Source organism: Dipteris shenzhenensis, chromosome 2 (assembly GCF_047967505.1).
Source record: "Dipteris shenzhenensis isolate YYH24624 ecotype China chromosome 2, Dip_SZ_1.0, whole genome shotgun sequence".
Classification (NCBI taxonomy): Eukaryota; Viridiplantae; Streptophyta; class Polypodiopsida; order Gleicheniales; family Dipteridaceae; genus Dipteris; species Dipteris shenzhenensis.
Genome location: NC_141597.1, coordinates 28,212,281 through 28,227,974, shown reverse-complemented (window position 1 = coordinate 28,227,974; position 15,694 = coordinate 28,212,281). Strand labels below are relative to the sequence as shown.

Below are 15,694 nucleotides of genomic sequence, written 5' to 3'. Positions count from 1 at the left end.
ATTGCTTGGAAGAGCAACCTTTATCCAAAAAAGCCCTTTGTTGAGATCGTGTCTCCCATTTACCAAGCTTTCTTTGATCATTCGATTGGAGATAAATTTAGCTTGACATAATAGCATGCTCTCTTTTGAAGACTAAGGTCGAAGATGATTGAGTTCAGTCAAACTCTGGTAAGAGTATTTGGCATGTTTCACGGTCTCCCTTGTAGCCTGCATGTAGGATTTACCATAATCCGGAATAATTGCTTGCATTCTTGCAACAAAAGCCTGCCATACATAATCCAGATCAATGTGCATCTGATGAGAAAGAGGCTGAATGGCATCAAAAACCATGGCTTTAAAATCAGCATGGCCAAGGTAACCATTATCTATCAGCAAAAGGCGTCTGCAAGCCAATCGATCATGTGGAAAGTCATGAAAGAGAGCCTCAGCCAAAGAGAAGCATGATCAGAATATGTGAAAGCATGGTCAATCCAAAGCTGATAAGTGAAGGCATCAGAATGTTGCGGATCAACCCGATACCATCTGTCCAAGCGTGCCTGATAAGAAGATTGAGCATTATGTTGAAAGGTATAGCTCGTAAGCATGGGCTTCGATTCCTTCTAGAGATCAACCATAGACAACTGAAGCAAAAAATTAGACCATGCATGCTTTTTAGAAGCCAACATGTGAGTGTGGCCCAAGGTATTATCTCCCGGTTGAGGGACATTATTGAAATCATCACAGATAAAAGCATAATTCCACCAAGGATATTTATGCATAGCATTCTAAATTTAAGCTCGATTCCTAGGAGATTGAGGATCATATACTGATGCAAATTAAAAGATGTCGCCTTGAACAAGGCATTGTATCATCATCCATCGACCATGGTGATCATTGAAAGCCACAATAGGGTGAAGATCATGCTTAACCAAAAAGGCTACCCTAGAGAAAGAGTGCTCTCTAGTATAGAAAATGTCATAACCAGCAAAATGTCCAGATTTACCAGCATACATATGCTGATTATGCTCTTGTAAAGCCACTATATCAAGCTGCAATTGGCGTATATACAGCCAGACCTGTTTCCATTTTCGACCATCACACCATCCCTGTACATTCAAAGTGACACATTTGAGATGATCAAGCATATTTACAGATATAGGACAGGTATGTACAACAACAAAAAAGCCTTCTATGTCTGCATTTCCACCTCAGTGTCCAGGCCTCGGCCCTGAGAAGAAAAGTCAGCCTGAGGAGAAGACAATGAGGCATCAACTTCGTCTTCTGACATAGCAACCACCCAGGGTTCTAGTCAGCCAATTACCAACATCTGCAGCAGCAAGCATCGTCTTGGAAAAAAGATAATAATGGTATGCTTGGGATATTCCTTAATAGGATCAAAAAAATCATCCACCTCTACTATGATGCCCATGGTGGGAACTGGCTCCTTCCAACTCTTTCGAGTGTCTTCGAAACCCTCATGTATCACCTCATAGACAAGCTGAGCCTCTGTAGAGTCATGAAGGGGGTCATCCTGACCCATAGCCTGCTTTTGTTTTTTGTGTTGCATTGATCTCTCTTTCTGAAAAGTCTTTTCATAAGGACAATCCGCCATTTGAAGGCGATGGAAAAAAGAACCCAAGAAAGAGGAAGCTTGAAAGGGCGCTGTAGAAGAGGGAACCCAGAACCAAAAGGGAGGCTGTGGATTATAGAGCAAGAAACTAAGGAAAAGAGCAAGAAAGAGACCTGAAGCTGAAGGAGAAAGCAAGAAAGAAAACTGTACGGAAAGGATTGACAGCACGGAAGCTGTACGGAGCCAAAAAGGGAAGAAGCTGAAGGAGAAAGCAAGAAAGAAAACTGTACGGAAAGGATTGACAGCACGGAAGCTGTACGGAGCCGAAAAGGGAAGAAGCTGTACGGAAATAACAAGGGACGCTGGCAGTACAGAAGCTGTATGGAAAAGAAAAGACAGAGAAGGCTGACAGAACATAGGGGAGCTGTACGGAAAGAAAACAGAAGCTGTACGGAAAGGGGAGGACAGCAGGGTCGTGGAGGCAAGTAGCACCGTGGACTTGTACGGATGGGGCCAGACAGCAAAAAACAGCAGCGTGCAGGGTACGGACAGGGTACAGAATGTTGTCAGACAGCGTACGTACAGAAAACGGGCCCTGTACGGATTTAGTACAGGGTGTATGGAGACAGCACGGGCTGAACACACACACACACACGTACATGTATGTGTGCATGCATGCATGTGTAGACTGTGTGTGTGTTGTGATGTTTGGCTCCCAGGGAAACAATGTCTTATCTCTTTTGGCACTGTTCTCATACATGTGATTTCTTGGCATTATTGGGTCAAACTTTATGTGCTAGATTTCCAGGCTTTACTTTTGGTAAGTGCTTCTGGCTGTTTGGGATACATCCCCCTCGACATCAATTTGTTTTTTTCTTTATTTGGGTTGGATATTGGGCACTTTGGACTCTGTGGAAGGATAGAAATCATAGAGTTTTTGGTGACCCGATTTTCTCAGCTTACTCTTTCTTCAGGCACTCTTTGCAACAATCGTTTTATGATTGTTTGCAAACAGGGTCTCTAGATCAAGATGTATATTTGTCATATATTGACATCTTTGCTTGATGTATTTTGAGCATATCCTGCTTTGGGAATAGGAGCATGTCTAATAGTGGCACAAGATTTGGTGAGGGATGGCATCAAGGGATAAAGTCAGTGATAGATAATAGATTGCTATTGGTGCTCGGCCTATATAGAGGACACAAGTGCTATTGCCACTGTAGTGGTCTATCTTCCCCTATCAAAGAGAGAGAATATATGTGAGTGTCCAGGCCTATTTAGTCATGCACTCTGGCTCTTTGTTGAGTCTGGTACCCAATTGTCCCTGTGGGTCGTTGGAGAAACAATCAATGACATGAGGCTAGCTAAGCTCAGTCGGTCCCTCGTGTGCTCTCCTTTCTGCTTGTATGAGCTAGTTTCTATATCTATGGGCCTCAAGAAGGAAAGTGGAGACATGTCGTTGATCAGGATGTGGAAGGATCTCTCTAAGTGGTCCATATCATACATAGCATCTAAATGCAAAATGATCCTCTATCTTGATCCCCTACATATCACATAAAGTGTAGGAAAAATATCATGTGGCATTCCATCTACCCACCCTATCTCAACCCATAGCCTATGTGAAGAAACTCAAAACTGACCAATCAAGACCCTCAATGAATGCAAGAGATGAATTTGTATTTGGTAGTACAATAAACCCCTCTTCCATGATCCATAAGCAATGATGTCTATAGAAGTTGAGTTGAGCCAAACAAGGGGAATATGTCACAGCACCATGATCAAATACAAAAACAAATTGCATCAAAATATGCAACAACTAAAACAACCGGCTATAGTCAAATGTTGGTATTATTCAAGAAGTTGAAAAAACAAATACGAATCAGACATCACGGGATCAGGTATCAAGAATACTACACAATTAATAAATAATTTGAATGATCAGACCACTCCCAAAAATATTTCAATTATTTGGATGCTCAACATGTATACAATTGGAACTTGTCACAGATGAGGGACACAAAGCTTCACTAATGGTTGTTACGCAACCAAAGGGTAAAGACACACTTATACAAAAGCAAGACAAAGATCATAAAATCGATTCGGGAGATGAAAACAAGAGACTGCCCCCTTTTTTCCTGTGCTTGGACGTTGCATGCCTGACTTCGTATCACTCAATGAATTTTGGCTGCATACAGGTAGTTTTAATTGCCTTTGATGTTTGGGAAGAAGGATATTGCATCCTTTTTGTCCACTCTTATGGAGACTCTCTGGCGGTCCAAGCATGGCAGTAAGAGCCTTAGGCTACTCTCCATGCAACATCTCTGTTCACCAAGAAGGCTTGGTGGTTTAAATATTCTAAATATTCATATACACAGTTTGGCACATAAGGGGGGAAATGATTCTGGTGCAAGGTGATCAGCCTTGGACTGCTATGAATCTATGATGCTTACTTGATTTCACATATGACTACTACTGCTTTTGGCCACCACTGGCAACCCACGCAATGGGATGGTAGAGTTAAGGGTTGCCCCTTTGTTTCCTGAATGTTTCCAGAATTGGAAGGAAATACTCTCATCTTTAATGGCATGGCCTTGCTGGAAATTCTTCGCACACTGAGAGTTTGTATTGGTCAAAGGTGTTTGTTCGTCCTTTGGACTTGCAGGAAGTATTTCATTGGTCTTGAAGGCATCCAGTTTGTGGGAGATGGCCTGCATGTTGATGATACTGTGCTCTCTTTTCCTTTAGCAGTCATGTAGAATGGTTTGGGGAAGCATTATAGACCCCTGTGGCAATATATTGCTTAGCTTCTGTAATCTTTCTTCCTGGGGCCAAAACTTGAGCTTATGAACCACCTTAAGGATTGGGCTCTTCACTGCTAGGCCTTTCCTCCGTTATTGTTGGCTGGAATTATGGTTGCTAAGTTATATAAGGTTTTGATGCCTCTACCTTGGATTTTAGATCGAGCAAATCAGATTTGGTCAATGAATCATAATGCAAAGTTGTAGTTGAAAAGATTGAAGCAGCTTTGGAGCTGCAAGCTTCCTCTTTGTCAACAGGTTTTCTTGTGATGGGTAATGCTTGCAGTTATTCCATTTGGCCAACTCGTGGCACACAGACATATTGCTCTTGCAGCTTGTTGTAGATGTGTGGCGCCAAGGGAATCTTTGCCTCATCTCTTTTCGCACTGCCCTGAGACCTGTGATTTTTTTTCTTTCTATAGCGACGTCTTAGGGCTCGTTTTCCTAGTGATTGTTTTGGCAAGCACTTTTGGTTGTTTGGGATCAACCCATAGAGGAAAGGGTTTGATCTTTTTTGCTTGGGTACATTATTGGGGACTTTGGACTCTGTGGAAAGATTGAGATCATAGAGTCTTTGGTGATCCCACTTTTCTAAAGTTTCCTTTCTTCTGGATGTCACTCCGGCAATCATTTTATGCTTGTGTGCGCATTAGATAGATTATCCTATTTATACTTCTCTTACAATGACATTTTCTGATCTTGTAATTGCATGTTGCCTTTCTGTGGACTTTACCTAACAAAGCCTACATTGTGAACACAATATGATATCGAAATTGGTCACTCTGCATAGCCCATGCTCTTATGAAGCATTGTAAGATTTGCTGCACAAAATATTTGCAAGTGAGTAGGTTTTTGGAGGAGAAGAACGTAGATATAGAAAATGAACCATTTTTAACTTCTTTAGGGCCCAGACAGATATTGCCAACATCTATTTGAGAAGGGGCTTGGTAGAGAACATTATTGAATTCACGCCAGGAGATTCCTGCTAATTCTTGAGCTGCTATAAGTTTGAATACTACCAGTTTTTAGCAGTCGAAGGTGGAATTCTGTCAGTCAAAAGTATCCTCCAGGAAAGACAATCCTGATTGGATGAATATGGAAAATTTGGAACAAGGTGTCCAAAGACGAAAGTGATTTATGCATGGCCCTCCATGTGACTTCTCTTGTCAGGTGTATTTATATGAACATAATATTCATGTTCTGACATTGAATTCATGTATGTACGTTTGGAACAAGTGTGATTTTATTGTGTATAATGTATCACAAAAGGTTACTTACACTGATTGTTTACTTCTCCTTTGTGTATTGATATGAACAGACCAACATGTATCCTTTCCATTTCCATCTGAGCTGACTTTTGGGTGTATTGATATGAACATAATGTGTCAGGCATGAAAAATCTTTGATGTTAAGAATTCCTGTACAATTTGGAACAGGCCTACTGATCTTGGTTATTTTCTCCTCTTTGTCTTTCCTGTGGAGTTAATGTTTGCCTTTTTAATCATAACTCATGTGCTGCTTTTACAGACAACATACGAGAATTTCAGGTATCGGTATGATAATAGGCTAAACCCTTACAACCTTGGAGTGGTTCAGAACTTTTATGAGATTTTTTGTGCTCCTGTTGAGCCCTCCAAAAACAAATTTCGGAAGAAGATTCTGCTGGATGCCTCTGGTCAAATTTTGTCCAATCCTCAGTCAGTAGTAAGCTCAGGGAAGCAAGGGGAAGTTGAAACAGGTGTTAAGCCATCAGTGCAAGCTGGCATGAGTGAAGGCGATGAAGAAACCCAGGGTCGGATAAGTGAAGTTGGTGAGCTTGGCCTGGACATTAAAGACAGCTATGACGATGCTTTCACACGTGCTATTGGGCGCCCTTTATCATTGGAGAGCAGTGATGCCAGAAGTGGAGCACATCCCAGAAGATCAAGTTGGGGACGGAAGAGTGGGAGTTGGGAGATGACACCTGAGATTCTAGCTTTGGCTTCAGGACAGACGGATGCTGCCCAAGTGAATGGAAATGGCAGTCAACCCTCAGACAGGTAATACATAAAGTCCTTGAAGAATTCCATCCATTGTCTGCTTAGGCATCGGAACAGCAGGGATTTTAGATCTCATTTTGATAGTCATTGTTCTGACAATTGATCTCCTGAGATTGGACGGAATCCATAGACTGTCTTGCCTTTTTTTTCACTTCTTTATCCTGGTGCCATACAGGCCCCATGAACATGCACAACCATTGGAACCCTGATGTTTTTGAGTATGCTGTTGATCGTGAAGCCAGAAGACTCGTCAGCAAGGGATGAGTGCTCATTGCTTCAATTGCTTGAGACAAGCCTGTCAATGTGAGTTTTCAGCTGATTGATTGAAAGCATGATGAATTACCGAGTCGAGGTATATCTATTTCAGCAACAGCTTTCATGTATTATCCAGAGCTGTTTGCAGTGTGATGGATTATCCCTAGTGGATGTAAATTAGTTCTCACACTGAGAATTCCTCATAGAAATTCTAGATGTTTAGTTTCAGGTTGTTGAGGTGACAGTTGTCTTCATGGCGACACAGGCTATTATTGTTATTCGTGTGACCATAATTTGATAAAGCAATTTGTGTAATGATTCGATTCAAATTTTTTTAGAGGTTCACTTTTTCCTTGATCTGAGGATGTGGTAGACTCTAAACTTGATGATTATTTTGTTTTTTTATGTTTCACAAATTCAAGGACAGGGTCAGGAACACAACATTATGCAAATTAGAATGCCCCAGTGGTGAAGAAATGCCCTCTGAAATTGTGAAATGACAGTCTTTGACTCTTGCCTTACAGACACGGATCCAAAAAGTCCCTTGCTTCATCAATAAAGATTATCAATGTTGACTATTTCCTTTTCCTAAGTTACACTGTAGTTGCAAGTCAACTGATTTGCGTAGTGCAACCAAACCCTTAAGCTGCTCAAATGATTGGTGCTTCAAAGATTTATGTTTCTTATGATTGGGCATTTTAATGGCATGGGATTCAAAGTATGTTGATCCGAAGTGTGAAGCTTATTGTGGTGTCGCATGCGTTTGTAAGTTTCAAAATTACAATTGCTCATTTTGAAGAGAATGAGCATTAATGCCAACGATTTCTTTGTCTGCCACCTACTGATAATCTGATCATATTCTTTTTTGCTTCACTCTTCTCAGGTTTGTTCAAAGTGTACCATGTATTGTATAATTTTCTTTAGGGGCTGCTCTAGCTAGACTGATGTGGTGACATGACTTTTACCCGGAGTGGATTTACAATCAGAGTGTTGGTCCAAGGTGTCTTATTGTTATAACCACATTCCTTTTGCTTGGAAAGTTTCACTAGAAAATTAGCCTAAAAAGAATATCAAATCAAAGACCTGCACAGATCATTACTCGATAGAATATGGTGCACATTGCAACATGCTGTATTTTATGAGAGTTTTATAGACCTTGTTACTATTGTAGCTATGGTCCTCTGTCAGTATTGTATACATGAGTGATGGAGTTTAAAGGAACAGAATTTCGTGCTTGTATATCTTATTCTCTATACTCTTCATGTAGGTATGCATCATGTGCATGTTCAACGTGTATTGGTCTGTGAATTTTGTCTTAGCGTAACAGAAAGAGAACATTTTTGTTCTTCACACAAGCAGAAATGGCTCTTGTTTTGGAGATTTGAGGGAGGGATGTATTGTTGGCTCTTACTCCAAGAGAGGGGCACCATTGACCAATCATATGTGGTGGATCATGGGTTGAACGATCGACTTGATCCATGTGCAAAGACAATCATTTATAGATCTTGTAGAGAATTGTTGAGATTTTAAGTGTCTGTGATGGTTCTGTTATTAATTGGGTTCTTAGTAACAGAATAGCTTTCATTTTGATCTCCTTATGTAAGGAGAGTAACTAGAAATCTCACGACTAGAACACATGGGTTTATGTCAAACTTTGCTTGTAATTGACATGTTGAGGTGCAAAGCTATGAAAAACCATGCAAAGGTATAAAAGTGGAGTCTACGTATGAAAAAGGAGATGTTAATGGGTAATTGAATCATATGGTCACAAGGTCAAGTGCATGTGGTGTCATAGCTTTGGGCCATGATGAAAATTGGTGCAACAATCTGCAAAAACCATGGCCATGAAGCAAAATTTTGTTATTCCAACAAGGGAGATGATAAAGCGAGGAGGACAAAGTAATAAGATGACACCCCATATGTATGTTTTGTAGGTCAAGCATTAGGCAATGGAAAACTATGGACCAAGTGTCATCAATAGCCCTATTGACTTGGAGATTGGTGTCATGTGGTTTGGCTTGAATATGAGAAAGAAAAGAAAGTTTATTAGAGTTTTTGAAAGATCGAAGTGTGTGAGATTGAAAACACTTGAAGGGGTAAGGCCACCCAGTGGGCATTTACACCCGAAGACTAATGCTAATACTAATATCCAAAACTCCTAAAAAATAGATATTAGTACATGAGCGTGGATAGGGCCAAATGATGGTAACTTGTGTTGTCTAAAGGTCATTGAATCAAAATTGATGGAGGATGTGAGTATTTGGAGGCTTGTGCCAAGTTGGAGGGGGGTAACTTCGAATTTAGCTAGGAGGATCTTGTGTGGGACTTTAAGTTTATTGTAAATCATCAAACTAGAGCATGTGTACTCAAGCCAATTGATCTTTGATAGGTCGGGGTCTCAACAAGAACTACCATACATATCAACATTTGGGCGGACCAAAGAGTTGAACAAAAGCGACCTAGGATCTTGGAAATGAGAGTGGAAGAAAGATTGGGTGCTTGAGTATGGCACCTGTGACATAGCCCTGCTTAATTGGGCTTGCATAGCTTGTCTCATTAAGGAAGATCAATCCTACACATGTATAGGAGGCAACAATCTCTACTTGCAACTTGTTGAAAGTAGACGAGAATATGACCACATTGTCTACATGGAGAGTCTAAACCAAGGATCCAGCTAAAGATGACCTGGTGCCTCCTAGTTTTTGGATAAATGTCTCAAGATCATCTATGTAGTAACCAAACAGAGTTGGCAAGGGCAACCTGGTTTCACCTCAATCGTGCTCTTGGCCTCCTTAGTCCATCCAATCGTCATCCACGCCCTAGCTAATACCATCTCATAAAGTGTCAAGACTACCCAAATAATCTATTGATCGTGTCCTGGATCTTGTAGGAATGTGATGAGGGCATAGTGTTGAAAGCATTATGAAAATCCACAAAGTAGGAATTACTACCATGTTTTTGTGCCTTGGCCTCCATAATGATACCTCGCAATGTCAGGGAAAAGTCTTTTTTGGCAAAAGCTAGTGGAAGATTATATGGTGTAGAATTTGATGACTTTGAGATACTAGATGTTACTAGATGTTTATTAAAAGTTTGCATGCAATTGTTAAATAATCCTTGGACCCAGCCAAATTTACTTAAATCTCATAGTCTATCAATCTTGTAGAAAGGAGAGCAACAAGTGCGCTAAAAATTGTTTTGCCACGAGCAGATTCTAGGTCCAATATTAGTGATTTTGAGTATCCTTGTATGCATATTATTTTCATAATATTGAACTAGCCATTTATAAGGGCTCTTCTATTTAGTGAGGTCTGCAATGTTGAGGGAGACAAGCCCATAAGGATTTTTGTTAGGAATCCACATCCGCACATGGATTCAAACTGGACCCACAACTCCACATAATTAAATACCCCATCGTGGAGTAAACTTAGTGCTCGAGACATGACAACCCTAAACTTGCATGGTATTGCCATTGTGAAGTTTGGTGAATCCTTGAATTGACACTAAAATGCAAAAATGGATATACTAGCCTTTTCTCAAATTGATGTATCAGAGAGGTCAAGTCCTAGTTTGCTATTTACTTTCTCTACTCAACTTGCGATTCTTACTCAATGCTATGAGGATTTGAGAAATCTATCCTGATCCTTGCATTTTATAACAAAGGTGCTTTTTAGGACAATGCTTATGGGTATTTTTGATCCAACTTGTATAATTGCTATTATACATATTAGGTTGTGGCTCTAAGTTTGACTATCTACATTCCTTGAGTCCATTGCGGATACATCTTTCCTTGAAGAGAGCATTTGATGATCCCATTTGTGTACATTAATTCCATTCTTTATCACAACCCACTCCTTAGAATAAGGGAACCTGTACATAATGAGACCCTTTTAGGCATTAGTGAAGCTCATTGGTCCAAGTCTAAGCAAGATGCATTTGTTTCATTTGAATGTGTAGTATCACTTGTACAATTTCATACAATGCATATTGTCCTTGGACCATTGTTTCCTTGGACCCCATGTTTGATATTATCTACACATGCATCAATAGAAGAAACACTTCGCCCTTGCATCACTGATTGTTGACATGAGTTCCCTCTTGAGTTTTGCATAACTCCTACGAAATGAACTCTCATGCGCCTTTTATGGGGAGGAGATAGGTGAACGCCAGTAAGGGGATTCACATATGGGATTTCTAGTCTTGGAATAATGCTTGCCTCCCTACCTTTGCTTATAGTGTAGACAACAGCTCAATGGTAGCAATTATGGACTTCCACCCTTCTCTTTATATCCCTCAATTGTAGTTCCATGCAGAGGGTGTTGTTTTGAAGCTATATCCTCACAACCTCTTCATGGAGTGATAATCTCTTCATTGAGTGACAATCTCTTACTCTTCATAGCCATTCAATCGCTCTCCTTGTTATTCATTTCAACCTTGTTCTATTGAGCCATGTTCCATGAACATTATGCTTTTCCTTCAAGACGTTTAGTTGAACTAGTGGTCTTGTGTTGTCTTTTCTTCCTCCCAATGCTTATTATTTTGCACCACTTCTTTTAAGCAATGTCTCCAATCTTTAAATGTGTAATCTATGAATTACTGTTTGTGGGGTATGGTGGAGCTTCCACCTTGTGATCATTATGCATCAGCATTCCCCTTATCATTGGTCCATGCCTCATCCACCCACTTGTGAGATGCCTTCTCACCTAAGTCTCCCACCTTCTTAGTAGTCTTACGCCTTCCCACTGGGTTCCCACTTGAGTCTCCTACTTGTCCTTGGTAATCGGTTTCCCCCCCCTATTAAATGAAGGCAGTGGCTTGTTGAGAGTATATGGGACAATTGCTACCTCTAGCTTGAGATTACATTGCTACATACTTTCCAATCAAGTGGCTATCTATTGAAGAATCACACTCCACCCTAAGCTTGGTCTTCGGGATGTGAGAGCGATTTGGGACAATGTGTGTGCTTGAGCTTGCAATTCATGCATTAGGGATTTGATGCCTAAATTTTGACTCCTAAATGACATGGAAAGCTCAAGAGTTCCTTGATCTCTACATTGCCTTAGGATAATGATTGTTATGTATTGCTCCACCCAATATGGCAATTCAAGCAAGTGCCTACCATCAATATAACTAGGTCTTTATTGATTGAGTACTTGTCCTTGCTCAGAAATGTGAGCCTCTTCTTGAAAATTCTCATCAAATTTGGCAAGAGCATGGCTTTTCCTTTCCACAGCAAATATCATCACCACTCTTGCTTCATGCACCTTTTTAAAAAAGTATAGTGGTTATTGACATGTCCTACTTCTTTGCTAGTAGGGTCTCCCACCAGGCAACACATCATGTAAGCTTCTGCATTGGGCTTCACACGCATACGTTGAGGTACATTGGTGACAACATGAAAGTTGAGCGAGGGTAAAAAGGAGGACTAGGAGAGCTTCATAGAGTTGGAGGTATGGAGAAAAAGAAGATGGAATTGATATGAAGGCTGGAATGGGTCTAGTGATAGAAGTGGGGAAGACATTTGAGAGTTCAATGCAAAGGAGAAGTGACAGTTTTGTGAAGTGGATGTGAGAACCTAGTGAGAGTTCAAGAGATGAGAATTGAAGGAGTAAGAGTTCGATAAAGGAGAAGTGAAGGACATAAGGATGTTATGTTATCAACCATACCATCATCAGTGACTTTGAGAATCCTCATCTGTGCAAATGACCATTGCTCCACTTATTCAAATCCCAATACTTCACCTTCTGCTACAGTCTTATTTGCAAATGATCTCATTTGTAAAATGTCCCCTATAGTAAAATCCAAGGTGGTGCACTTTGTATTCTTGATAATGTCTGTTGCATAAGTCTCATCTTTGTCCCATGCTATAAATGATTTGTTGGATGTATTGTAGGGCATAACATCTCCAAGTGTTTCCATATCTCCACATTTATACTTTAGCTCAACATATGTGCTAAGAATCTTTGATACAGTAACTGCCACCTTATCTTCGCCAAGTCTTCGAAAGTGGCAAACTGAATTGGGATCACTATCATGGATTGTAGCAAATGCAACTACTTCTCTTTTGCTACATAAAATCACATTCATCCCTGGAACAAAATCTATAGCCATCTCCTTTGTGAGAGTCCTTCGCAAGGAAGCTGCAGTAGCAACAATTACATAAATATTAGTCTCTTTTTAATAATCTACTCATTTATTATAATTTTTAATTAGTACTTAATTTATTGGTGGAAAAGTTATCTGATCAAGTACTCATCAGATGGACACACCAAGTTATCCTTTGCATGGTCAATCGAGCATTAAATACTATTTTTGCTCTAGTGTCATGCACATCCGTGAAAAAACACGAGCCTGCTAGGTATGTTATCCAATCAAGCACTTATGGGATGGGTGTGCCACTTTGCATGTAAGTCAATTCCACCTAGTTGAAGGTGTGTGCAAAGTATTGTGCCCATCGGATATGCTTTGCATTGTCGATCAAGCATAAAACACCGTTTTTGCCTTAGTGTCATGCACAACCATGAAAAAACACGGTCCTAAGTGTGTTAATCAAACAAGTACTCATTGGATGGGGGCTCCACTTTTCATGCAAGTCCGTTTCAACTAGGTTGAGATGCGTGCAAAGTATTGTCACCATCGAATATGCTCTGCATGGTCGATTACGCATTATACAATGTTCTTCCCGTAGTGATATGCACATCTGCAAAAAAACACACACTTAGGTATGTTATCAGACCAAGTACTTATTGGATGGGTGTGCCTCTTTGACAAAATTTCAATACCACCTAGGTTAAGGCATAGGAAAAGTATTGTTCCCATCAGATATGCTTTGCATGGTCGATCGAGCATTAATTACTATTTTTGCTCTAGTGTCATGCACATCCATTAAAAAAACACGCTGCTAGGTGTATTATCCGCCGATCAAGTACTTATGCGATGGGAATGCCACTTTGCATGTAAGTCAATTCCACCTGGTTGAAGGTGTGTGTAAAGTATTATGGCCATCGGATATGCTTTGCATTGTGGATCAAGTATAAAACACCGTTTTTGCGTTAGTGTCATGCACAACCATATAAAAACACAACCCTAGGTGTGTTATTCAAACAAGTACTTATCGGATGGGGGCTCCACTTTGCACACAAGTTTGTTTCAACTACGTTGAGGTGCGTGCAAAGTATTGTCACCATTGGATATGATTTGCATGGTTGATCACGCATTATACACCATTTTTTTTCGAGTGATATGCACATCCGTAAAAAAACACGCCCTTAGGTGTGTTATCCGACCAAGTACTTATTGGATGGGTGTGCCTCTTTGAGAACATTCCAATACCACCTAGGTTGAGGCATACAAAAAGTGTTCTGCCCATCAGATATCCTTTGCATGATCGATCGAGCAATAAATACTATTTTTGCTCTAGTGTCATGCACATCCGTAAAAGAACATGCTGCTAGGTATGTGATCTGATCAAGCACTTATGGGATGGGAGTGCCACTTTGCATGTAAGTCAATTCCACCTAGTTGAAGGTGTGTGCAAAGTATTGTGCCCATCGGATATGCTTTACATTGTCGATCAAGCATAAAACATCGTTTTTGCCTTAGTGTCATGCACAACCATGAAAAAACACGGTCCTAAGTGTGTTAATCAAACAAGTACTTATTAGATGGGGGCTCCAGTTTGCACGCAAGTCCGTTTCAACTAGGTTGAGATGTGTGCAAAGTATTGTCACCATCAGATATGCTCTGCATGGTCGATTACGCATTATACAACGTTTTTCCCGTAGTGATATGCACATCCACAAAAAAACATGCCCTTAGGTATGTTATCTTACCAAGTACTTATCGGATGGGTGTGCCTCCTTGAGAACATTTCAATACCACCTAGGTTAAGGTGTAGGAAAAGTATTGTGCCCATCGGATATGCTTTGCATGGTCGATCGAGCATTAAATACCATTTTTGCCTTAGTGTTATGCACGTCTGTAAAAAAACACGCTGCTAGGTGTGTTATCCGATCAAGTACTTATGCGATAGGAATTCCACTTTGCATGTAAGTCAATTCCACCTAGTGAAGGTGTGTGCAAAGTATTGTGCCCATCGGATATGCTTTGAATTGTCGATCAAGCATAAAACACCGTTTTTGCCTTTGTGTCATGCACAACCATCATGCACAACCATATAAAAACACGGCCGTAGGTGTGTTATTTAAATAAGTACTTATGGGATGGGGGCTCTGCTTTTCACGCAAGTCTGTTTCAACTACATTGAGGTGCGTGCAAAGTATTGTCACCATCGGATATGCTTTGCATGGTCAATCACACATTATACACCATTTTTTCTTTAGTGATATGGACATCCACAAAAAAACATGCCATTAGGTGTGTTATCTGACCAAGTACTTATTTGATGGGTGTGCCTCATTGAGAACATTTCAATACCACCTAGGTTGAGGTGTACAAAAAGTGTTGTGCCCATCGGATATCCTTTGCATGGTCGATCGAGCATTAAAGGGCTCCAGTTTGCACGCAAGTCCGTTTCAACTAGGTTGAGATGCGTGCAAAGTATTGTCACCATCGGATATGCTCTGCATGGTCGATTACGCATTATACAACGTTTTTCCCGTAGTGATATGCACATCTGCAAAAAAACATGCCCTTAGGTATGTTATCTGACCAAGTACTTATCGGATGGGTGTGCCTCTTTGAGAACATTTCAATACCACCTAGGTTAAGGTATAGGAAAAGTATTGTGCCCATCAGATATGCTTTGCATGGTCGATCAAGCATTAAATACCATTTTTGCCTTAGTGTCATGCACATCCGTAAAAAAAACACGCTGCTAGGTGTGTTATCCGATCAAGTACTTATGCGCTGGGAATGCCACTTTGCATGTAAGTCAATTCCACCTAGTTGAAGGTGTGTGCAAAGTATTGTGCCCATCGGATATGCTTTGCATTGTCGATCAAGCATAAAACACCGTTTTTGCCTTTGTGTCATGCACAACCATATAAAAACATGACCGTAGGCGTGTTATTCAAATAAGTACTTATCGGATG

General features: G+C 40.4%; 1 protein-coding gene across 2 annotated transcripts in view; it reads left to right on the top strand.

Moving 5' to 3' along the window:
* Positions 1-7,334, top strand: part of LOC147904574 (putative protein S-acyltransferase 7) — an 86,125-nt gene extending 78,791 nt beyond the window's left edge. The window contains exons 6-8 of one of the 2 annotated variants that reach the window (XR_015542344.1): positions 5,875-6,386; positions 6,562-6,689; positions 7,064-7,332. Coding sequence is in view for 1 of the 2 variants with exons in the window: in XM_087387342.1 (XP_087243468.1) it covers positions 5,875-6,386; positions 6,562-6,595 (546 nt within the window). In the remaining variant the exon portion in view is untranslated. Of the gene's footprint in view, positions 1-5,874; positions 6,387-6,561 lie in introns of both variants that reach the window. The other variant, XM_087387342.1, reaches the window with a different exon arrangement.
* The last annotated feature ends 8,360 nt before the right edge of the window (positions 7,335-15,694 follow it).